At 41.8% G+C, this 12,656-nt stretch overlaps 1 protein-coding gene across 1 annotated transcript; it reads left to right on the top strand.

The window, feature by feature from the left end:
• The first annotated feature begins 2,506 nt into the window (after window positions 1-2,506).
• On the top strand, window positions 2,507-11,779 carry LOC124143567 (surfeit locus protein 6 homolog). The gene is made up of 5 exons (XM_046512585.2): window positions 2,507-2,640; window positions 6,197-6,375; window positions 7,510-7,623; window positions 8,079-8,204; window positions 11,088-11,779. The coding sequence occupies exons 2-5, from the start codon at window positions 6,225-6,227 to the stop codon at window positions 11,729-11,731; spliced, it is 1,035 nt and encodes a 344-aa protein (XP_046368541.2). The 5' UTR covers window positions 2,507-2,640; window positions 6,197-6,224; the 3' UTR covers window positions 11,732-11,779.
• Window positions 11,780-12,656: the final 877 nt, after the last annotated feature.

Consider the following 12,656-nt stretch of genomic DNA (forward strand, 5'->3'; position numbering starts at 1 on the left):
GAACAATCCTGTCTTTTCATCTTCCCAAAGCAAGGAGGGACTTTTCAAGTCTGTTAACTCCCTTGCCTCAGGAAGATGGTGCCTGATGCATGAAACCGATATATGACATATGATGATATATGATCTGCACATAAATTATATCTCCAATTCACATCATATCATGCAAATAAAACCGAACAATGTGAGTAACAAAACAGATGAAAAATAAAAACACTACTTAATTTGGTTGCAGACAGGAATGTTTGTTTTTACAGTGCTGGTACAGTCTACAGTGTTGACATTAGCTAGTCCAGGGTAGTTTATGTTTGTTTCAAATAAAATGCTCACTTTATTGCATCTTATTGTACAGTTCTGTTGTTCTTTGTATGACTGACCCGTGAAGATCTATGGGCGGCCATTCGGTCAAAAACTACAAAGTTTATAAAAAGGACAAAAATATGCAATTAAGGTCAAATATTACGAATAAAGAACTAAATGTTACTTCTAAAGGACAAAATACAATATTAATAGTCAAATGTTTCCGAAAAGACGTCATAAGAAAAGAAAGAACAATGTGTACAAAAGGACGTTTTCAATAAAGAACGTCAGTGAGCACGAAAGGACGTTTTCAATAAAGAACGTCAGTGAACCCGAAAGAACGTTGACAATAAAGACACAGTTTCCGAAAAGCTGTTAAAAATCAAACAAATTCTCGCACAACGATCACTTTTCAGATGAAAATGTGCGTCTGAAACAAAACTCGGCATCATAGCACCCTAGTGTTGCACCAAGCATGAACAGTTATTGGATCATTGTAGATGAATCCTAGGGCGCGTTGCAAGCCACGAATCGCTCAGAGAAAGCAAATTAATCGCTCATCCTGATGTCTGCAACAGTTCGAAGCGCTTGCCCACTCTTCCAAAATGGCGGCGCAACTAGCGCTTGGTTGCTTTGACGTAATGAAGAACGTAATAGAAGAGGCTCGATGACGAACTGATGGAATTTATGACTACTTTGAAGATGTAGAGCAGGCTGAGGATGATGGGGTCTTCGCTCCTTTGCTGATTTCCTCGTTGATCCACTCAAGAACAGTGCGCTAACTTTCAGCCGCTTGCAAGCGAAACAATCGCTGGCTGAGGTCGCTTCGTTCTCAAACCAAAATGGCGGCTTACTTTGACAGCGGGATGTTGGATTACACAGTATACTGTATTTGTGAAAAGGCCCTTTAGCGGTGACAAAGCTAAATGTTTATACACAATGTGTTCATTATACAATATAAATACTTTTATATATATGTGTGACGTCAGACGGTGAGTGCAAGAGGAATGACGTAATACATTGTGCACCTCGGAATGCATTTATCATATACACGGCGGAACAAGCCGATTAAACTCGGAATGTTTTGCAAATTGCAGCGCCATCTGGCGTTCTTTATTGTCAACGTCCTTTCGTGCTCACTGACGTTCTTTATTGAAAACGTCCTTTCGTACACATTGTTCTTTCTTTTCTTATGACGTCTTTTCGTAACATTTGACTATTAATATTGTATTTTGACCTTTAGTAGTAACATTTCGTTCTCTATTCGTAATATTTGACCTTAATTGCATATTTTTGTCCTTTTTTTAAACTTTGTATTTTTTGACCGAATGGCCGCCCATAAAGATCCGGGTAGAGAATAGGTCTTCAGCAACCCACGCTTACCGTAACAGGCGACTATGCTTGTCGTAAGAGGCGACTAACGGGATCGAGTGGTCAGGCTCTCTGACTTGGTTGATGAATGTCATCGTATCCCATTTGCGTGGACCGATGCTCATGATGTCAATCACTGGATTGTCTGATCCAGACTCGCTTATTTAGAGACCATCGTTATATAGCTTGAATATTGCTGAGTGCGGTGTTAAATAACAAACAAACTTAGTATGTTGGTTTTTTTTTAGCAAAATGGTGATTGAAAATATATATAACGCATTTAATGATGCCCTTGTAGAGATATATCACCCTAAAATGCAGTCAAGTTAACAACAGCAACAATGAATGGCATCAACCAGTGTGCCTACACAATATATACTCAGCATATCCCATGTGCACCCCTAACCCCACCCCTATTAGTACACTGGAAAACATTGGCCTAATGTTGGTACACTGTTGGACTATTGTCACGTTGACAACATTGGACCAACATGAAAACACTCTGCAAATATTAAATTGGACCAAATATCATCTTCTAACATTGGACCAATTGTAATATTCGTCAACATAATCCAATATCGCTGTTTGCTAGGAATGACTGATCGGCTCGCAGTCGGTATATATATTCGGGTGTAGGCTAAAACGGCACCTCAGCAAAATGTCACCGATTTCTCACATATATTCATACAGATTCTGTCTGTGTGGGCTATCTCTGCGGAACTTCTGCATTGATTCCCAGTAGGATAGGACTATAAAAAAGCGCAATATTCTTGAACGCGACGACCCCGTTTCACGACCCTTTCTTTTTGACAATAAATAGTTGTAAGGAACATACTATATGAAACCGGAACTGGAAATCGACGAGTTAACATGGCAGCTTTACCCACGTGCGATTTCTTCATGTGTTGACATTTTTCACGAAATGCCTGTTAGAATATAATAACTGCCGCTTTAGCGGCTTCTCGCACACAGGTGAGGACAATACGTACTGGGAATCATTAGTGTTTGTACTTTTGGAATGCTGAATGCTAAATAATTATTTTACGGACTCCTCTGGCCCGCGCTTCGGCTTGCCTTGTAATGTTTAAGTATTTCGCTTGTTTCAATTTTCGTTCAATTTCGTCGTCACTTTAAGGGTATGGGATGCGCTCAGTCGTTTAATGAATGAAATAGTGTTTGTGACTTGTAGCTCCAGTGAGTCAGATATTGTCCACATAAATAGAAGTGGAGTACATTGGGCGGTCTTATTGAGCGCTACATCTGTTCTAGCGGAGAGCAGCGATAGGGTGCGACAGTCAAGACATGATCCTACATCACTTAGGGCCATGTCTTGACTGTCGGACCTCATCGTGGCATTTGGCTAGCGGCATCTATGTTCTTAAAATAAATCACTTGTTTTAGACAAGAGTGTTAGGAAGTAAGTACAATGTTTCTGAAGAGGTAGTTGTGCATGGTAATACAGATGTGTACCCCAGGTACGTTTGTGTAGTCAGAAATGTACCCTAGCCAAAATCAGAATACAGATAGGTACTAGGGCTGGGACGAGTCCAAATTTACTGCCCGGGTACCCACCCCCCTATTACCCGACCCTACCCGGGTACCCACTGTAGGTCTCAGGAGATGTCTCAAAATGTCCGATTGGGAACATGTTAAGAATAGCCCTGGCAAAACGTATTTAGATACATGTATTTAAACATGCTGGTCATTCATACACTGAAGTTTAATTAAGTTATATCTTTATTCAACCATATGAAAAATCAGAAGGAATGGATGCATTGTCAGAAAGAAATGCAAACATTAGTGACTTGTAGTGTAACTGTAGAGTTTTAGATAACTTTTGTCAATCAACAATATATCACGTGACTAACCACGGGTCCGGGCAGTCCTGTGGGTACCAGGGTCCTACTTAGTACCCACCCAACCTGGGTACCCGAGTTACCCGTCCCAGCCCTAATCTGCTAATAGGTACCCAGTACACTAAATGGCGGACGAGTCCATATACCTCAACCAGAAATCCAAACCTTTTTATGTTGACATTTGTTGTAGTTCCGGGTCGCCTGCTGACGAGTGCATGCTGGATAATGCTGTGCTTCGTGAAATATTACGTCACTGTGTATGCTCGTTTTTTAATATATGTGGGTTTCTAAATCCTGCATGAAATAATTTCAGAGTGTGACGTCTAATGCCTGATTCAATTCTCAAACCAAACCACAAGAGCTCTGCACAGTGAAGCCAATGACGCAAGCGCTGGACAGAGTAAACTAGCTTCAGTCTTGTTTTTTACTAGAGGCAAACTGAAGAGAAAGCTTGGTTTTTTTCATACGGATGAGTTTCAAAAGACTGATTGCCACCTTGCTTATATTAGAAGCTAGTGTTTATCAAAGACTTATTAATATCAAAGGTTACAATATTAAATTGCCTTGGTCGTATGAAGTCACTCTCCTTGCAGTCAGTCGAGTACGTCTCACTTCGTCACATCTTACACAGTCCATTCATGTGTTTTTCATGTATCATTTTGGACAAGTCTACACATTTAGATAAGCAGACTGTCATGAAACGTTTAACTTTCATTGAGAAAACATCCTAAAATGTGAAAAACTATTTCCATTTGCATATTTATCCTCTACTACTTCTCATCAAAGCCCAACGGATAGGTAGCGATGTACGTCACTTTGATGAAAGGTATATTGTGTCATGCACCTCAATTTTTATACCCGTGCTGATTAACAATATGAATATGCAGAACAATACCAAACACTATCATTCATACCAATGCTTGTTGATTTCACCAAAGTGGTATACAGCTAAAATCCTAATTATTTCATACCTTCCTCTAATATGAAGCTGACATGCAGTGATAACGGAAACACTGTTCCAAGCTGCAATAAACAAAGATCACTCACTCACAGACAGTCGTGGCTTGCCCACTTGGCATAAGTGTGTGTCTGTGACTGTATGTTTGAGTTAATAGATGCTGAACACTTTATTTGACTGTAAGTTTGAATTGAAAGACACAACAGTGTATTTTTGATGTAATGCCAGTAGGCACTGAACAGTGTTAGTTTGATTTGAAAGACACACCGCTGTGTTTTTGATGTGATGCTAATAGGCACTGAACACTGTTAGTTTGATTTGAAAGGCACAACAGTGTATTTTGGATGTAATAGGTACTGAACACTGTTAGTTTGATTTGAAAGACACAACAGTGTATTTTGGATGTAATAGGTACTGAACACTGTTAGTTTGATTTGAAAGACACAACAGTGTATTTTGGATGTAATAGGTACTGAACACTGTTAGTTTGATTTGAAAGACACAACAGTGTATTTTGGATGTAATAGGCACTGAACACTGTAAGTTTGATTTGAAAGACACAACAGTGTATTTTGGATGTAATAGGTACTGAACACTGTAAGTTTGATTTGAAAGACACAACAGTGTATTTTGGATGTAATAGGTACTGAACACTGTAAGTTTGATTTGAAAGACACAACAGTGTATTTTGGATGTAATAGGTACTGAACACTGTTAGTTTGATTTGAAAGGCACAACAGTGTATTTTGGATGTAATAGGTACTGAACACTGTTAGTTTGATTTGAAAGACAACAGTGTATTTTGGATGTAATAGGCACTGAACACTGTAAGTTTGATTTGAAAGACACAACATTGTATTTTGGATGTAATAGGCACTGAACACTGTAAGTTTGATTTGAAAGACACAACAGTGTATTTTGGATGTAATAGGCACTGAACACTGTAAGTTTGATTTGAAAGACACAGCAGTGTATTTTGGAAGTAATAGGTACTGAACACTGTAAGTTTGATTTGAAAGACACAACAGTGTATTTTGGATGTAATAGGCACTGAACACTGTAAGTTTGATTTGAAAGACACAACAGTGTATTTTGGATGTAATAGGCACTGAACACTGTTAGTTTGATTTGAAAGACACAACAGTGTATTTTGGATGTAATAGGTACTGAACACTGTTAGTTTGATTTGAAAGACACAACAGTTTATTTTGGATGTAATAGGCACTGAACACTGTAAGTTTGATTTGAAAGACACAACAGTGTATTTTGGATGTAATAGGCACTGAACACTGTTAGTTTGATTTGAAAGACACAACATTGTATTTTGGATGTAATAGGTACTGAACACTGTTAGTTTGATTTGAAAGACACAACAGTTTATTTTGGATGTAATAGGCACTGAACACTGTAAGTTTGATTTGAAAGACACAACAGTGTATTTTGGATGTTATAGGCACTGAACACTGTAAGTTTGATTTGAAAGACACAACAGTGTATTTTGGATGTAATAGGTACTGAACACTGTAAGTTTGATTTGAAAGACAACAGTGTATTTTGGATGTAATCATGCTAATAGGTACTTAACCCTGTAAGTTTGATTTGAAAGACACAACAGTGTATTATGGATGTAATAGAACACTGTTAGTTTGTTTTGAAAGACACAACAGTGTATTTTGGATGGAATAGGTACTGAACACTGTTTGATTTGTTACAGAGTTCAGCAACTGTTTGAACTTGGCATCATGGCTGGGAGTTCTATGGACAGTTTTGATCAAGACAACAAGTTCTTTAAGGGCTTGTTGGACATGGTACCAGCACGAGTTCTCTTTGATGAAGAAACAAAGAGGAAGATAAGGGGGGAGGACGAGGAGGAAGAAGACTCCGGCCAGCATGGTCAGTATGGTTGTGTAATATAAGACTACATATCGTGGGGATTCATGGGCAGAATAGGTCACTCAGTGTCTATTTGTTGTTTTGTTGAATGTGAACTCAACAATATTCAAGCTATATGATGGTGGTCTGTAAAGAATTAAGTCTGGATCAGATAATCCAGTGTTTGACATCATGAGCATCGATCTATGCAATTGGGATGTGATGACATGCATCAACCAAGTCAGCGAGCCTGACCACCCAATCATGTACGTCACATCTTACAACAGCGCAGTCGCCTGTTACAGCAAGCAAAGGTTGCTGAAAATTGATTCTAACCCATGGCTGGTGCCCTGATTGCCTTGTTGTTGTCAGACTGAGACGATGAACATGACAACATAATCTACAAAGGACCTAGTTGTAACAACGGCTGTTTCTTTGCAAGTTACACTGTTTTTATTGACAAAAGATCAGGACATGTGTGGCCAAGATGTCGTGGGTGAAAAGATTAAACAGTTCATTTGTCAAGACTTGCCTCCCTTAGCTGTGTCAGGATCTGCTGATCATGGGATGAAATACTATCTTTGCATCCATTTATATCCTTGGGCCTGCTCTAGCCCATCACCAGTGCTCATGGGATGAAATACTATCTTTGCATCCATTTATATCCTTGGGCCTGCTCTAGCCCATCACCGGTGCTCATGCGTTTCACGTCAAGTTGTACATGTCTGCGACCAGAAGTGCTTGAGGTTTGCTAACCCCAGTAGCAAGGATGCCCACCATTATGATCTTGGTCTATTAGTTACCATGGTTACAATTATGAGGCTACGTTTTTTCTCATTCTTTTCCAAAGTTATTAACATGCATTAAAATAAATATCACAGAGAACAAATTGTAAATGCACAAGCGACATGAGGCATTCAACAGCAAAACTGTACTGACCAATGAGAGCCATGCTTTCAATTGACATGGTGTTGAAATGTCCATTATACAGTAATATGAGGTCTCCGATTGGTAGCAATGTTAAAGGACACTCAAGTCATTATATTTAGGGAAGGCATCTCTGCAAAAGGCTTATACATATAACTGATAATGCTGTTGAAAGAGACTGAATTATAGAAAGTTGAATGTCTTTGTAAATTTCACGTTCTATTGCAGGCTCAAAAAAGAAAGGGAAACAGGAAAAAAGAAAAAAAACAAAATTTGATCCGTTGCAGAGAAAGACTGTGACCCAGCTCCAGGAAGAACTGGAACAGAGAGAAGGACAGTCTTGTAAGAGTTACTCCCCTTGTCCCACAATGCTTTCACATATTCTTAGGGATTGTTGAGAAGGAATTTATGGAGGAGTTTGAGAGTAATCATGTTGGAACACAATCATGACAATAAGTCTTGACACTGACAGATTTAGACACGGCCAAAATTCGATGAATTGCCTTTACTATTGTTACTATATCATCTACCGAAAATGTCACAAGTTTTTGCAGTCGGGTTTCTTCATTTGTTTTGGCGTGTATGCAGATTAAAATGCCTACTGAAAATGATTTTGAAGAAAAATATTGCTGTTTTGCAAAATGGTTAATTTTCCAGAACACGCTGCTGATGTTTAAAAGTTTATTACTCCAGAATTGTTTTGGGATGAACATTATGAAGTTTTATTATTTCTTGAATTATGAGTTGGTGAAGTTCTCTTTAGTCTAAGGTTTTATTTGCTTAAATCTATTTTGCAGTCACTCAGCTAAAAAAGAGTAAACACAAGAAGAAGCAAGCAGGTGCTGAACAAAAAATCCGCAGCATCACCCACGACCTCGAGGAGCTGAGGTCACGTCTGCAGGCTCGCATCTCCGAACTCTCAGGTAGAGCATCCCTGTATGGCAGAGTCAGGGGTAGAGCATCCCTGTAGGGCAGAGTCAGGGGTAGAGCATCCCTGTAGGGCAGAGTCAGGGGTAGAGCATCCCAGTAGGGCAGAGTCAGGGGTAGAGCATCCCTGTAGGGCAGAGTCAGGGGTAGAGCATCCCTGTAGGGTAGAGTCAGGGGTAGAGCATCCCTGTAGGGTAGAGTCAGGGATAGAGCATCCCTGTAGGGTAGAGTCAGGGGTAGAGCATCCCTGTAGGGCAGAGTCAGGGGTAGAGCATCCCTGTAGGGCAGAGTCAGGGGTAGAGCATCCCTGTAGGGCAGAGTCAGGGGTAGAGCATCCCTGTAGGGTAGAGTCAGGGGTAGAGCATCCCTGTAGGGCAGAGTCAGGGGTAGAGCATCCCTGAAGGGCAGAGTCAGGGGTAAAGCAGCCCAGCAGGGCAGAGTCAGGGATAGAGCATCCCTGTAGGGTAGAGTCAGGGGTAGAGCATCCCAGTAGGGCAGAGTCAGGGGTAGAGCATCCCTGTAGGGCAGAGTCAGGGGTAGAGCATCCCTGTAGGGTAGAGTCAGGGGTAGAGCATCCCTGTAGGGTAGAGTCAGGGATAGAGCATCCCTGTAGGGCAGAGTCAGGGATAGAGCATCCCTGTAGGGTAGAGTCACGGGTAGAGCAGCCCAGCAGGGCAGAGTCAGGGGTAGAGCATCCCTGTAGGGCAGAGTCAGGGATAGAGCATCCCTGTATGGCAGACCGCCTCCGTGGTCTAGTGGTCTAGTGGTAGAGTGTCTGCCCGGAGAGCAAGGTCTGGGGTTCGATCCCAGCCGCGTCATATAAAAAGACATTAAAAGATGGTACTTGTTGTTACCCTGTCTGGTGCTCGGCATTAAGGGGCTAAAACAGGGATTGGTCGTCTCAGAGTCAGTATACTGTGTCTGAGTGGGGTATTCATGTTAAACTGCGGCATGGTATCTCAGTGAGCTAGCACTATAAATTGGCATCAGTCCAGACTAGTACAAGAGGTTAGGGGCAGAATACTGTCCTTGTTGTAGGGAGTCAGGGTCAGAGGTTAGGGGCAGAATACTGTCCTTGTAGGGTGTAAGGGTTAGAGGTTAGGTGCAGAGTACTGTCCTTGTTGTAGGGAGTCAGGGTTAGAGGTTAGGGGCAGAGTACTGTCCTTGTTGTAGGGAGTCAGGGTTAGAGGTTAGGGGCAGAGTACCGTCCTTGTTGTAGGGAGTCAGGGTTAGAGGTTAGGGGCAGAGTACTGTCCTTGTTGTAGGGGGTTAGAGGTTAGGGACAGAATAATGTCCTTGTTGTAGGGAGTCAGGGTCAGAGGTTAGGGGCAGAATTCTGTCCTTGTAGGGAGTCAGGGTTAGAGGTTAGGGTCAGAGTACTGTCCTTGTTGTAGGAAGTCAGGGTTAGAGGTTAGGGGCAGAGTACTGTCCTTGTTGTAGGGAGTCAGGGTTAGAGGTTAGGGGCAGAGTACTGTCCTTGTTGTAGGGAGTTAGGGTTAGAGGTTAGAGACAGAGTACTGTCCTTGTTGTAGGGAGTTAGGGTTAGAGGTTAGAGACAGAGTACTGTCCTTGTTGTAGGGAGTCAGGGTTAGAGGTTAGGGGCAGAGTACTGTCCTTGTTGTAGGGAGTCAGGGTTAGAGGTTAGAGACAGAGTACTGTCCTTGTTGTAGGGAGTTAGGGTTAGAGGTTAGAGACAGAGTACTGTCCTTGTTGTAGGGAGTCAGGGTTAGAGGTTAGAGACAGAGTACTGTCCTTGTTGTAGGGAGTCAGGGTTAGAGGTTAGAGACAGAGTACTGTCCTTGTTGTAGGGAGTCAGGGTTAGAGGTTAGAGGCAGAGTAGTTTTCCTTGTTGTAGGGAGTCAGGGTTAGAGGTTAGGGGCAGAGTACTGTCCTTGTTGTAGGGAGTCTGGGTTAGAGGTTAGAGGCAGAGTAGTTTTCCTTGTTGTAGGGAGTCGAGGTTGGAAGTTAGCGGCAGAGTAGTGTCCTTGTACACCATGCTGTTGGGACTCCAAGATCAAGATGAAGGTTCAGGGTCAGGGGTTTATACATTAACAATGTATATACAGAACACTGATTGCTAAATATTCAGTCGAAAATTTCTATTGATACTTGTTGAATTATCTGGTGTTCCTGACCCTGCAATAAACTTTCAAAGAGTCAACTTTTCGAGTGTCCCAGGCATGAAAACAGGCGTTTGTGACCTTCCATATATCTTCAGGCTGTCTGTGTATGCTTCAACTGATCTAGATTTTATAGTAGTATAGCGCCACCTGTAAGCATGGCAGAACACGCAGATGTGGCCACTGAGGACACCTCTTACCTTTGATAATGATCCCTTCATTTAAAACAGTTTTGTTCTTGCAGTTTACTTTTTAAACGTTTTTGAGATAACAATAGATGTATGAAGCAAGAGATTTTAGAGCTGTATTTCAGTGAGTTCTTCATTTCTTTCTATTTGTATCGTGGTACAAATGGTATTGTCAGTCTGTTTTGTGATACGAATTGTATTGCAAGATACCAGGTGATACTCAGCTCTAGATACAAACATACATAATTTTGTGTCCATTCTCAATCACTCTGCAGGGGCGGTCGGGTAGCCTAGTGGTTAAAGCGTTCGCTCGTCACGCCGAAGACCCGGGTTCGATTCCCGACATGGGTACAATGTGTGAAGCCCATTTCTGGTGTCCCCCGCCGTGATGTTGCTGGAATATTGCTAAAAACGGCGTAAAACCATACTCACTCACTCACTCACTCACTCACTCAATCTTTCTGCATAAGGGAAGCACTATTTTGCCTCTGGGGAAATCCTGACCAGACCCTGTGATATATACAGCAGCACTTCCTACTTATATAGTGACTTTGTTGTCTTGTTTCCACAGGAAAGAAGAGTAAGCTGACTGACAGGGAATCGAAGGAGAAGATCAGGCTGATGAAGAAGAATAAGAAGTTGAAGCTTAAGTTACGCGGTGCACAGAAGCAGAATAAACACAAGGGTGAACACGGACAGCAGACAAACGCTGACGATTCCCCATCTCCGTCGGAGCCGTTAATGGTCTCCGAGAAACCTGTGTATAACAAGGAAGGCAAGCTTGTCTTCAGTAAGTTTGATTTCACGGATTCGGGGGAGGTTGAAAAACCAAAGACAGATTTACGGGGCAAAAATTACAAAAGACTGTTAGAAAAATTAGAAAAACGGAAAAAGAAGGCTGAAGAAGTGCGCGAGAAGAGTGTTGATGCTGCGCAAAAGTTGGAGGACAAGACAACGTGGAAAACTGCTTTGTTGAAGGCAGAGGGAGAGAAAGTTAAGGACAATGAGAATCTGCTGAAGAAAGCAGTGAAACGGAAAGAAAAAGATAAAAAAAAGCGTCAGAAATCGTGGGAGTCCCGCACACAGCAAGTGGATCAGGACCAGAAAAAGAGGCAAGACAAGAGGAAGTTCAATTTGGATGCAAGGAAGAAACAAAAGCTAGATAAGAAAAAGAAAAAGGCGGTTAAAAAGGGGAGGCTCATTCCAGGGTTTTGATATTGAATCTATTTGTACAGGAAAATAAAATAAAGTTGTACATATTCAGTTTGGCTTTATTTGATTTGTTTTATATTAGTCTTTTGTCTGTTAATCTGTGTGGGGGTATTGGTGGCCCAGTCGTCTAAGGCGCCACATTTTGCTGGGCTGAAACATATGATAGTTTGTTCGAATTCTCCTTCACCCCGATTATTTCTAAGTTTGTCAGCACCATGCCCATGCTCATGGATTTCTCCAACACTGTAAACGTCTGAGACCTGCATCACTTTGGGCTTTCCTGCTACATTAAGCTGACATGCTGTGATATTAGTGGAATACTGTTCAAAGCAGCGTTAAGCTATGGTGGGGCGGTCGTGTAGCCTAGTGGTTAAAGCGTTCGCTCGTCACGCCGAAGACCCGGGTTCGATTCCTGACATGGGTACAATGTGTGAAGCCCATTTCTGGTGTCCTGGCAGTGTCATACCACTAGATGTTGAATGATGTTACTTGTAACCCCGCCTGCGGCTGGAGCTAAGGGGCTAAAACAAGGCTCTGAGTCTAGTCTGAGACCTGCATCACTTCGGGTTTTCCTCCCACATTAAGCTGACACACCATCATATGACTGGAATGCTGTTAAAAGCTCTGAGTCTGTATACTGTATCTAAGTGGAGTATTCATGTTAAACTGCTGATGGAATCTCGGCAGGCTACACTATTAAAAGGGTATTTGTTCAGATTAGTACAAGTTTTTTGTTTGTTTGTTTTGTTGTTTAACGCCGCACTCAGCAATATTCCAGCTATATGTCGGCGGTCTGTAAATAATCGAGTCTGGACCAGACAATCCTGTGATTGATATCATGAGCATCGATCCACGTAATTGGGATCGATGACATGCGCACAACAAACTTATAAAGAGAATGTGCATGAACAGAGCTATATGTAAGTGC

This window comes from Haliotis rufescens, unplaced genomic scaffold, assembly GCF_023055435.1.
Source record: "Haliotis rufescens isolate VD_foot unplaced genomic scaffold, xgHalRufe1.0.p SCAF_8, whole genome shotgun sequence".
NCBI lineage: Eukaryota > Metazoa > Mollusca > Gastropoda > Lepetellida > Haliotidae > Haliotis > Haliotis rufescens.

What these genes read in the sequence shown, in the direction of transcription:
- LOC124143567 (XM_046512585.2), top strand. Translation starts at nt 6,225, where the DNA reads ATGGCTGGGAGTTCTATGGACAGTTTTGATCAAGACAACAAGTTCTTT. An exon ending in AGAAGACTCCGGCCAGCATG is followed by an intron (nt 6,376 to 7,509) that starts GTCAGTATGGTT and finishes GTTCTATTGCAG; the next exon opens with GCTCAAAAAAGAAAGGGAAA. An exon ending in TCGCATCTCCGAACTCTCAG is followed by an intron (nt 8,205 to 11,087) that starts GTAGAGCATCCC and finishes TTGTTTCCACAG; the next exon opens with GAAAGAAGAGTAAGCTGACT.